Consider the following 11,819-nt stretch of genomic DNA (forward strand, 5'->3'; position numbering starts at 1 on the left):
CGATTTTTGGCAAATTTAATGATGTAACCATCATGATTTTTTGCGAAAATCGTGAAAAAATGGATGTCCTTTTTTCCGATGGCAGTCGACTGGCAGGACTCTCCCGATCACGAAAAGACACGCTGCACTCCGATGGGCTGACGGATAGCGGAAATATAACCTACGGAAAAACCAGTATTCTAATGAAATACAAAGTCCAAATATTCGGAAGGCTATATCTCAGACGAATAGGGCCAGATCGCTGCAGGACCAACTCTCCCAGGATCGCGAGGAATCAGAGAATCAAACGGCATCAAAATCTCGACTTTGAAAATGAGGACGATTTTTTAAAATTTAATGATGTAACCATCATGATTTTTTGCGAAAATCGTGAAAAAATGGATGTCCTTTTTTCCGATGGCAGTCGACTGGCAGGACTCTCCCGATCACGAAAAGACATGTCGCACTCCGATCGGCTGCCGGATAGCGGAAATATAGCCTACGGAAAAACCAGTATTCAAATGAAATGCAAAATCAAAATATTCGGGAGGCTATATCTCAGACGAATAGGGCCAGATCGCTGCAGGACCAACTCTCCCATGATCGAGAGGAATCAGAGAATCAAACGGCATCAAAATCTCGACTTTGAAAATGAGGCCGACTTTTTTAAAATTTAATGATGTAACCATCATGATTTTTTGCGAAAATCGTGAAAAAATGGATGTCCTTTTTTCCGACGGCAGTCGACTGGCAGGACTCTCCCGATTACGAAAAAACATATGTCTTCCATCAAAATCTCGACTACGAAAATAAGGCCGATTTTTTCAATTTTAATGATGTAACGTGATGGAACAAACCGGCCAATGGAGAAAAATTATCTGATTATTAATAAAATAAGAATATATACTTACTTAATACTTTTCTCTGTGCGTTACAAACTGTTGCTTAATTTTAATATATCCTCTCCAATGGTATAATGATTGTTTGATGATATTTTCCCTCGAGTTTTTCCCCACACAACAATCTGTGTGCACTGCACCATTTTAAGCATGCCCCACCGCACTAGCTGTAACCCCATTAACAGTGCCGCGCTTTGGACATCCCGTGGAGGCTTGATAAAAACTTTGGAGCTAAGGCTTCCATTTGGGAAACTCCACAGCTCAAAAGACAGTCTTGATTGACACCTGGCCCTGTCCTGGCTTATCTAAGAGCCGCTGGCAACTATAAAAGCGGAGCTTTATTGAGCCGTGCCACAGTTAAATTCGTTGGACGTCCAAATATGTTGAAGCTTTGCTGGTTATACGTGGCCCTTGGCTGGCTGGTTGGTGAGTTATGGATAACTTGGATACGGCTTTGTCTCCGCCTCTGTTTGAGTCTGTTGAGTCTGTCCGAGTTATTACTCGTACACACACAAAGACGGCAGCAGTGAGTGCGCTTTGATTCAGAATAATTAAAGCGCTCCAGGCCAAGAATTAATTGCTGGAACAGCAACCGGTTTCGAGGATTACTAATGCGTCAGCATGGCCTCATTAAAGAGTTCGCTGCGGCTGGCACTTGGAGAGCTTGGGCCTTGGGTCATCATGGGGAGTTCTCCGAATCGCGACAGATCAGTCAGTGGGCAACGTTTAGCTGGTCAAGATGTCCTCCAATGCGCTGGCCTGCATCTGTAATGTGATCAATCCCTGCCGTAATGAAGTGTCCAACACGTTTGTGGTTATCCAGTGGCTCATCACGGGCTTTGCGGCTCTGGCTCAAGTGGTGCGGCCCGTGCTGCTGCTCTGTAAAGTGGTTCATCGACATGACTGGGCTTTTCCTGATTGGTTTTCCACTTCTCTTTTGCAGTTGGCATACGCGGGGAGGTGGCTTTAAGTCAGGAGGACTACAACAAGACCTGGATCTATATGCCAAATGGCGAGGGGAAGCCAGAGGTTGCCTATTTGGTGGAACCACCGCCGGAGAACCGTATCAATCTGCCGCAGCTAATCAAATTTGAGCTGTATGGAAGGTGTGTTTCTCCTCCGATTAATTCAAGCTTCAATTTTCAATCTCCTATTTTCTGGTCTTTCCAGCGATTCCTCTCTCAGCTCTAGTGCGGACTTCTGGATCGACGACAACAACTTTGAGTTCCCGCAGCGACACAAGCGCGATACCTGGCAGGAAATGGCCGAGAAATTCAATCCCGAACTGGACACCAAAATCCTCGTCCACGGCTGGAAGTCCAGTACCATGAGCAACTCCATTCAGTCCATCCGCGGGGCCTACATAGAGCGCGGTCAGGTGAATGTGTTCGCCATCAATTGGCAGGATCAGGCGGACAATATCTATTACCTGACTCCAGCTCGGTACACGGTTCAAGTGGGAAGAGCGGTGGCCAAATTGATCGATCTCCTGGTGGAGGAAAAGGACGCTGATCCTCAAAGAATTCACCTCATCGGCCACAGTCTGGGTGCCCACATAATGGGCTATGCGGGATCGTACACGAAGTACAGGGTGAATCGTATTACAGGCCTAGATCCTGCTCGTCCTGCATTCGAGGATTGTATTGGGCCGGAGAATCATCTGGATGACACGGATGCCAACTTTGTGGATGTCATACATAGTTGTGCGGGATATCTGGGCTTCCGCAAGCCCATTGGCATGGTGGACTTTTATCCGAATGGCGGTGGGCCACCGCAACCCGGTTGCAAGGAGCTATCCCAGATTTTCAGTGAGTATGGTGGTTGATTCATATAACAATCTTAACCAAACGTTAGTAACAAACAGCGGAAGGAATTAGCTAGCCCTATTAGTTAGACATTTTCTAGTTCTTTCTATGGAAACTACTTAGTTTTTTTCTTGAGGACTTTTCCTCACAGAACCAGTACTACGTCATTCAGTTTTGATAAATTCTTAAGACCCTTTAATGTTTCTGAAGGTAACACTGCATAAGCTAGATAGATTTCCAAACTATCTGTATAGATATTTGGATAAATTGTCAATTTCCTCATACATTTTCCCTATCTGAAATATATTTTTCCAGCTGGTTGCAGTCATGGACGCTCCTACGAATATTATGCAGAGTCCATCAACTCCCCAAAGGGTTTCTACGGCGTTCCGTGCTCGGGTCTGGACGAACTTAAGGGCAAGAACTGCACTGGCGGCAAAATCCTAATGGGTGATCCAGTGCCCCGCGATGCTCGAGGCATCTTCTTTGTGAAGACCTCGAACAAGCCGAGCTACGCCCTGGGCATTGACGAGATCTTGAACAACTGATCATAATTTTCTATTTAAAATATCAAAAATTAATATAATATTATTCGAATTAGAATTATTTACAACAAAAAACTTAATCTATGAATACAAAACGAATCCCATTTCAATTGAGGTCGGGTGCTGCGTATTATGCTATAACATCTGTGCGTCGTCGGATGATGTTGCTACTTCGATGGCTGCCGTTGGGCTGGAGCAGATCCTCGGGACGGGGCTCGATCTCGTAGTGCTTATAGCCATCCACATCGTCTAGTTCCTTGGAGGTAAACTTGGCAAGAAGTGTGCCGCGACCGGCATACGGGGGGACATACTTAAATGTGGCTGCAGCTGTTCCCCCAACAGGTATCTCGGTAATCTGTTGAAAAAGTTTTTATTAGAAGAGAATACTCAGAAACATGAATTCCCATCCCCACTCACCTTAAACTTCAGTGGCTGCTCTATGCCAGGACCCTCGACGGTGAAGAGCCCCTTGTGCAAGGGTATTGGCAGTGGATTGACCAGGCGCACAATGACATCAATCTCTTTACGGGACACAATGCTGCCCTCACCCATCTGGAACTTGATGTCCGGCTTGCGTACTCGGAAATCATCCTGGGCATAATACTCGTAGTCTGTATCCTTCACTCGCGCAGAGGCGGAGATCTGAAAAGCCGCCTGGGAAGAGAGTTTCTCAAAGTACTCCTCGAAGATGACCTCCATGCGGACGTATTCGCTGGCCTTTGGCTCCAGCTCCAGTTCGAAGCCGATGGACTTAACCTCCATGGCTCCCACGCCCGTGTAAAGCACCGCATCGCAGTTGACTTGACCGGTCGCCAGATGACTCTTTTCCGCGCTCTTATTGGTCACCTTTAGGACAACGCTAAAGTTTTCGCCGATCTTGATGTCGTCCTTTAGCTCCATATCGAACTCTACCTCGTTGAAGTTATCGTTAAGGTAGTACCGACTGAAGGCATGCCGTGATTGCTTCAGGGCTTTCAGCATGGTGCTACGCTCCTCCTCGGATCGCTCCGCATGCTTGTAGCTATCCGTGATGTCCTCCCGATCCCACTTGAGGACCGACTTAGTGCTGATCAGATGTCCAATGGCCAGGGTGTCCTTTCGCAGCAGCTTCAGCGGCTGACTGGGACCGTTGTACCGCCAATAGAGCTTGTCCGCATTGACCTCCGCAAAGACGAAGCCACCGTCGAAGGGTCTGAGGATCTCGCCATGCTTCACCGCCAGCACGGAGGCTGGGCCCACACGGTACATGTTGTCCGATGCCTCCTGGGGCGTAGCATCCACAACCTGCCAGCCATCGTAGGCGCCATGCTGGCCCACGCCCAGATCGGGACGCTGCATCCACAGCTCGTTCCACACGTGGTAGTTCCAGATGGAGTCGGTGGTCTCTGCGTCCAGCTTCTTGTTGTTGGCATCGATGAAGACGTCCACGGTGAGCGAGGCCTGGGTATCATGAGCAGAAGAGTAGCATGTCACGATGCGGGCTGGTATGCCCAGACTGCGGGCAATGGTGGCCAGGACGCCACTGAAGTTCCAGCACTGGGCAAACTTCACGGACTTCTGGGTCTTGTGGAACTGCTGCAAGATCTCCGGGGAGCCCGTCCACTTAGTGGGCGCCACACCGCCCGAGAAATCTTCCGACCAATTGCCCAGCAGCACACCATCATCATCCACAGAGTTTACCAGCGCGGACAGGGCACGGGCCACCCGCACAGGATCGCCCCTGAAGGCGGGTGGGATTCTGCCCACGGTGCCGAGAACCTTCAGGCTGCATTCGAGAACATGCCGCTCGAACTGGCCAATCTTCCACACCGAGGGACGTAGCCGGTTGTAGGAGCCTCTCCAGATGAGGGTCGTGTCGTGCATCACGTACTCTTTGCGCTGCTCGCGATCCTCCAGATACACCTGATCCTCCGGGCACCACGGATTGAACAGCACGTAGATGGGCAACGGAACGGGATAGCTGCGGGAGCCATCACCCAGCAGCTTGGTGTCGATATCCAGACGCCACTCTGTCACCGGACAAGTCGAGGGCGGTTTGATCAGCACCGTCAGGAGCGTACCCTCGTGCGTCTCAATTCCAGCTCCCCATTCCAGGGTGTCGCCCAGATCGTCGATGCCATCGTGGGGCACCAGAGCAGTCAGTGTGCCATGTCCTGGCCTGGGATTCTTGTCATCAGCCACGCTGAAGACAAAGTTGATGGCATCCTTGCTGGGGCTGTAGTCGCGGTTGAAGTGAATGCGCAGGCGGAAGGGTTCTCCGCGGCGCACGATGAGAGCTTCCTTGGCCGCCGCCGCATAGAAGTGGCTTGTGTGGTGCTCGTTGTGGTTATCCTCCTGGCAGAGATCCACTCGAAGCACACCGAGAACCGCCGAATTAGCCGCATCTATATGAATAACAAAGTCAGATTAGTCAATTGTCGGCTCTCATTACAATCTGTCAGTGAGGGGTTCCACTCGTAGCTGATCGCTTCTGTCTGGTACAGGCGATGATCTCATAAAGCAAATGGCCTGTCAGCTGGTCTGCCCATGCGATACGATCCCCTTCCTCGCAACATACTCACTGACTAATCGCCTTTGGCCATAAACATAACAAACTTGTGCCACAATGGCCAAAAAGTTCAATGCCAAGCCAATTAATTCTCTCAGTGGACGACAATCAAAGTGACGCCAACGCTAACACACAAAAAACAGCAACAAAAATTGACAAAAAAGTGGAAAATAGTTCTGCGAAATCTTTTCTAAGAAAGTATGTATCACAAGAGAAGAAATCAATTTCTTCAAAATATGTTGGGCCAAAGAAAATAAGCATTCAGTATGTTTTGGCACGTGTTATGTCAATAAAGTAAGCTCGAATACTTTTATAACCGACTATTTCATTGTTAAAAGCCAATTTAGAAACGTTTCAAATCATACTTAATTCATAGACCGAAAGTATTCCTTCAGTTGGTCACCATCTCATTAAAGAGAATATTTTTAGCGGAAAGAAGAAAATATTGGTTGAAGCATACAATATTTCTGTCAACACAACACAAAAAATTGAAATAAATAATTAATTTCTGCACTAAGGAATCTTATTTGAGAATAAAAAGTGTATTATTATCTAAGATGTTAGAATAAACGGAAAGAAGCCGATTAAAAGATACGGGTTTTTTTTTTTAAATAATAAATCCCATTTAAATCCTATTTCTTTATAACCAAATGGGAAGCTTTTCTGTGATCAATGGTTTGGTAGCCAAAGAAAATATTGTTCCCCAAGAGATTATAAGTTTTGGTACGTTTAGCTATTAAATGAATCTATAGAGAATATATATATTGATTGAATTTCAAACTAGAGTGCATCTAATAGATTCCTACTCATTTGGTACTCTGGCTTTGAGGATTAAAATTAAAATTTTTGCATTATTTATTGCTTATTTAAGTAGACAAAAAACTGTTGTTTTTTCCTTAAAGAAATCTTGTTTAATGACCAACAGGTTTTAGAGAAACTTCTTCGAAAACAATTTCAATCCAAAGCTTCTTAAATTCAAGAAAAGTGTTTTTATGTCTAAAATCCATTTACAAAGGTTACCAAAACGTATCGAACCATGAAAATGGGTCTTCCCATTCGATTTCACTTTCCCTGAGCATCAAAAGATATTTTCCCATTGTCCAATCTTGTCCCATAAAATCTAAGCACATTAGCCAAGAGCATGATCAAAAAGGCATAATTTTTTTTTTTTTTTTTTTTAGAATTATCTTGCAGTTATGATATGTGGCTGACAGATGCCTCGCTGTTCCACATGGCTGCCCTGCCACCCCACCTTTTTGTGCAGTTTACTTTACTGTTCAATCAAGGGGAGCAAACAATTGAATCGTTTTAGTTGAACTTTTGATTGGAATTTCGACATTGATAAGTAATGTAATCAACTCAAATATTTGATATGTATATACGTACATATATAGTAGCACTGAAATATGCATATTTGTATGTTCGAGTATATGTGTGTTAATAATTTACGCGAAATAGCAAAAACCTCCCGAACGTGTCAAACAACCCATACAAATATTCAGAACGGAAACAAAAACACACAAAAGTGAAGTCATAGACCGAAAAAAAAACAATCAAACAAAAGCAAAATTAAATAATATTCCAAAGATTCGCAAATATTTCTGGTAGTTCCCCACAACAAGTGTCGTATAACACGCTATTCGTTAATTTATGTTTTTTCTATGATTGTTTTTAGGGGGATGGACATTTACTTTCAATATCCGGACCAGGACGTGTGCTGCGGAAGGGATTCACTCGTCGGGGCGGGGACTGTGGCCACCAGCGCTGGATCCAGCTGGGGGTATAATTCCGATAGTTCCAGTAGCTCATTTTCACTGCTGGCTAGCACGACTCGGCTTAGGCAAATTAAAGCCTTGGGGCACGACTATTTATGTGCTACGGTTTACACAAGCAGCAACAGTAACCGTAATAGCTATAATAACACAGCAAGCCTAACGGAAACGCTTCAAAGTCTCGTCTCGAATGGGGCTTTCTGTTCTTTGTCCCGTATATCGAAGTGTACGCCGCAACGCTTTAAACTAAACTGATCACTCTCTGCTCTGCCCATCAGTAAATCGCTTGGGCCAGATAGTTGCCTCGCCTTCAATGCGTGTGGTTCGCTCTCAGACATCTCTCTATATGGGCTCTCCATGTCTCTGGATCTCTCTCGGATTGGTAGTCTGTCATTAATAATTATTTACGGGAAGCAGCGCTTGAGGGCAGCTTCTAGCCGACCCGTTGGTAAGACGGCGAAGAAGCTGTTTCAGGCACTACGTCATCGTTCATGGGCAGCCAACATCTTGATTGGAAACCGCCTCAAAAGAGCAAAAAGAGCAAACTGATTGTAATGCACGGTACTAGTGGGAGTCAAGGGCATATTGTATTCGTGGGGACAGATGTAACAGGCAGAAAGAAGAGTTTTCTAACTGTATTCCTGCACCAAATAAACAAATTATTCGATTTAGCATCGCCTGTAGGAGACCTCTTGAGGAGTTGCTACTACTACTCTAGAAAAACTGCGGAGTTTACAATTTGCTAGCTATAAAAGGTTTAAAGAAAATTAAGTCTTTCTTGATATATGTAGAACTAGTTTGTTTTTGATAATTTCCTAAAATGTAGAACATTTTAATTAGATCGTACTCTACTTTGTGCACAAAAATGGTATCCCTAGGTCGGAACGTCCCTTATAAACTAGTTTTTCTTAGGAATTTCTCAATGCTCATCATTAATTTGCATTCGCAATTTAAGCTGTGATCTTATTAATTATTTCATTAGCTATTTGTGAGTAATAATTGTATAAATATCGAACTTTTCGGGGATAGAACTGCTGTGCAAGATCATTGTCAGCTAGCAGGTGTGTTTTTGCTTTGTTTGTTTTTATACAATTTTCGAAAATTGCTCCTATAAAATGAATAATTCGAGTGGCTGTTGGCTCTTGTTCGATCTAGACAAGGTACAAGATTGTGGGCAGCTAACTACGAATTCTGATACACCCACGGCAGCAATTTGCATACATAAAAGGCGATATCAATAGAAGCGAATGCATAATTGCTGGTACGAGTATTGCACAACAAAATAAATCAATTTGAATAGAGTTAGTCAACAACAATAGCAAAGATCAAATCAAATGGGGACAGAGAGCCCCAGGCTTGGAGAAACCTTAAAGAGAGGGATAGATTTTTACAGACATGCTTCATATTTGGAGAGAACAAAACCTCAGTCAGACATATTTACTTCTTCCTTAATTCGTTATCCTGATTGCCACTCACCCGTTTTATCTCGACCGGGAGCTCCTGCCATGTAGTTGGCATTGACATTGCGTACACGAGGCTTGGTCTCATCCTGATCACTCTTCTTCCACCAATCCTTACACTTTTTGCAGCACGACAGTTTCTGTCCCATACTTAGGATCTTAACAATTCCGAAACTTTGACCGAGGGAGGGCGTAGTCAAGCTCCGAGTAAATAAATATATTGGCAAACCGGTTCGCCCGTCAATTGATAAGCCTTTGCTTTGGTGTGGATTTGTCCGATGAACTTATAGGTGCGGTATTTGAACTTCAATGCCTCACTGGAGACATCCGACGTGTGCGACTCTCTACTGTCCACAATTAGCTGGCATTTTATTTTTTGGTTAAAATGCAATGGAATGCCAAGTCGAGACAATTTAAACTGTAACAGCTGTGATCACGTCATCATCGAAAGCTTCGATTGAACTGGAACGCGCCAACGTTCGACGGCGACTGTTTAGGCACCCCGTTCCGTTCTGGCATCTTCGCTCAACAGTTTTTACATATGTATGGTATGCCATGCCTGACCCCAGTGTCAGCTAGTGGACGGCCTCGGGTGTCCAAAAACCAGACATGCGTGTGTAAATTGATCGGCTCTTAATGGAAACATCTCTGAGCAGTTCGTAATTGTATCATGATTGACTATGATTTCTAGATGGTGTTGCTGCTGTTCTTGGGCAGCTAATTGCTTCGGTGTAAAGATGACGTGAGGTGTGGCTGTCTGGACAGAATCTTGACAACTTTATCGAAGCCATCTATTGAAGGCAATAGCTGCTATGGCGGATGCAGTCGTTTGAGAAGCTTGACAACCGGCTCTTCCATGCTTTCTTCAAGTCGTTCCAAAAAACTATAGAAGCTGACAGCTCTTCTTGAACTGTCGGCAGACATCTGCAAAACAGAATTTACCATTTAAAGAATGATTAATTGTAGAACCTTCACACTCACCCCGTAGTTCGCAAGTCTATTTTGAGCTCCGACTGTTTCCGGTCGTTTATTCCAGATAAGATAGTTATCATCCATCTTCGAAAAAAAATTTTAAAAAATCTTCGAAATGAAATTGTCTTATGTACAAAAAAGTTAAAAATATAAACAAATCAACAAACAGCTGATCGCCGGCGATAGATATTCGATTGGTTGCAACGCAAATATGAGTAAAGCTGCTATCGCATTTCAATAAAACTATCGTAAGCGAAGCATGAAGAGAATTTTGAATTTAAGAGAAAAACTACATATTCAAGAGAACAAACACGCTAAATTTTCTCTCCTTTTTATACCCTTGCAGAGGGTATATCTCACAGAGGGAAACATCTTATCTCCGTCCCCAGATCGAAACCGTTCGGGCAGGGAAACTATATCATTTAGCTATTTTTAAGAAAACATTTTTTCAGTCTAAGATATAGAAAGAGTGTGATTTGTTATATAAGGGTATATAAACTTCAGCGCGCCGACTATCAGTCTCGTCACAACTTTAACTGTGTATGTGCGATAAGCATTTATGTTTTCAGTTTCAGTTCAATTTTTGATGCAGTTTCAGCTGGATATCTGATGGATTCCAAGTTGACAGAGATCCCTCGTGATCAGTGGACAATTTTGAGGGATTTGTATGCCGGCGATCGCACAAATCTCACCGGCTATGACTTAATAGAATACTTTATAAACTGGACACCAATCGATAGTGATGAAACGATCAAGGTCTATACGACCGATCTTGATTTTCCGGACCATGGCAGATATATTTTAATTGTTGTCTTATGAGATTTAACAACTATGAGTCAAAAACTAATATGAATATTTTGCTGATAGCATTCTGTGGCCAAGAAGGCGTATGTCTACATGAATACTGTGAAAGAATCTCTGGAGGAACTGCAATCCGCGCTGTGCTCTTTGAATCTACAAAGTTGGCATTTGATCTGTGGCTATGACGAACGGTTAAAGCCCATTGTTGACCATTATTGGGCAGCAAGGGGACATCCATGTAAACTGGTACATCAAGGCACTCTTGTCTACCATTTGCCCAAATCCGAAATCAAGAAATTTCCACGAACGTAAGACTGTAAGGCCTATTAATGTAACCCTAGCTAATCACCCAATCTTTCAGAGATACTCCCTCATTTTATTGCCGTAGGCTTGAGCCCATCGAGGCCGGAATGGTGGATAAGCACTGGCCCTATCGCTCTGCTGATTCTCTGGAACTGATAACAGGGTTCATCAAGAACAATATTAGTACCGGCTTCTATGATACTGGAAGTCTGCACGGCTGGTGCCTCAGGTGGGACAAGAAAGGGGTTTTGGGATTTACTCTTATACTGTCATTCCTCCACAGATCTCCCCATGGGAGCATGAACAACCTGCATGTCTTACATGAGTACAGACGTGCGGGAGTGGGTTACATGATAGTTCGTTTCATCGCCGAATTAATTGCCGCCTCGGGATCTGAAGTTCTGGCCACGGTTGTTCCTGAGAATGAGAAATCACGCAAAATGTTTGAGAAACTTGGCTTTCACGTTATCAATGCATTGTATTGGTCGGTAATGCCAGAATCCCAGATGCAGACAGATGAATAACATTTGAATAGATTGAAATACATATCTGACAAGAAATTGTCATAAAATTCTTGTAATTTAACAACCATCGCCGCATGAAAAATTAAATAATTCACTGCTGCATTCAAACTGCATTTCCTTTGTTTCTTTCTACTGTAAGAAAGAAAATTCAGCAAACACCAACTGTTTCTTATCTGTATCTACGAGCTACTCTCTTATATTACATTGCATA

General features: G+C 44.0%; 3 protein-coding genes across 6 annotated transcripts; 2 read left to right on the forward strand and 1 right to left on the reverse strand.

The window, feature by feature from the left end:
- The first annotated feature begins 1,203 nt into the window (after nucleotides 1–1,203).
- Nucleotides 1,204–3,247, forward strand: LOC108163485 (pancreatic lipase-related protein 2). Of its 3 annotated transcripts, none has more exons than XM_017298797.2 (4): nucleotides 1,204–1,304; nucleotides 1,822–1,984; nucleotides 2,049–2,686; nucleotides 2,999–3,247. In XM_017298797.2, the coding sequence occupies exons 1-4, from the start codon at nucleotides 1,259–1,261 to the stop codon at nucleotides 3,229–3,231; spliced, it is 1,080 nt and encodes a 359-aa protein (XP_017154286.1). In that variant the 5' UTR covers nucleotides 1,204–1,258; the 3' UTR covers nucleotides 3,232–3,247. The 3 variants fall into 3 exon arrangements, with proteins under 3 accessions (XP_017154286.1, XP_017154283.1, XP_017154284.1); XM_017298794.2 differs by lacking the exon at nucleotides 1,204–1,304 and adding an exon at nucleotides 1,579–1,759; XM_017298795.2 differs by lacking the exon at nucleotides 1,204–1,304 and adding an exon at nucleotides 1,603–1,666.
- Nucleotides 3,226–10,082, reverse strand: LOC108163483 (annulin). Of its 2 annotated transcripts, XM_017298791.2 has the most exons (4): nucleotides 9,990–10,082; nucleotides 9,025–9,932; nucleotides 3,646–5,612; nucleotides 3,226–3,583 (listed from the first exon to the last, which is right to left on the reverse strand). In XM_017298791.2, the coding sequence occupies exons 2-4, from the start codon at nucleotides 9,155–9,157 to the stop codon at nucleotides 3,359–3,361; spliced, it is 2,325 nt and encodes a 774-aa protein (XP_017154280.1). In that variant the 5' UTR covers nucleotides 9,158–9,932; nucleotides 9,990–10,082; the 3' UTR covers nucleotides 3,226–3,358. The 2 variants fall into 2 exon arrangements, with proteins under 2 accessions (XP_017154280.1, XP_017154281.1); XM_017298792.2 differs by lacking the exons at nucleotides 9,025–9,932; nucleotides 9,990–10,082 and adding an exon at nucleotides 7,468–7,802.
- Nucleotides 10,083–10,361: 279 nt separating this feature from the next.
- Nucleotides 10,362–11,723, forward strand: LOC108163487. Its single transcript, XM_017298799.2, has 5 exons — nucleotides 10,362–10,520; nucleotides 10,573–10,787; nucleotides 10,848–11,089; nucleotides 11,143–11,313; nucleotides 11,368–11,723. The coding sequence occupies exons 2-5, from the start codon at nucleotides 10,590–10,592 to the stop codon at nucleotides 11,606–11,608; spliced, it is 852 nt and encodes a 283-aa protein (XP_017154288.1). The 5' UTR covers nucleotides 10,362–10,520; nucleotides 10,573–10,589; the 3' UTR covers nucleotides 11,609–11,723.
- The last annotated feature ends 96 nt before the right edge of the window (nucleotides 11,724–11,819 follow it).

Source organism: Drosophila miranda, chromosome 4 (assembly GCF_003369915.1).
Source record: "Drosophila miranda strain MSH22 chromosome 4, D.miranda_PacBio2.1, whole genome shotgun sequence".
Taxonomy (NCBI): Eukaryota; Metazoa; Arthropoda; class Insecta; order Diptera; family Drosophilidae; genus Drosophila; species Drosophila miranda.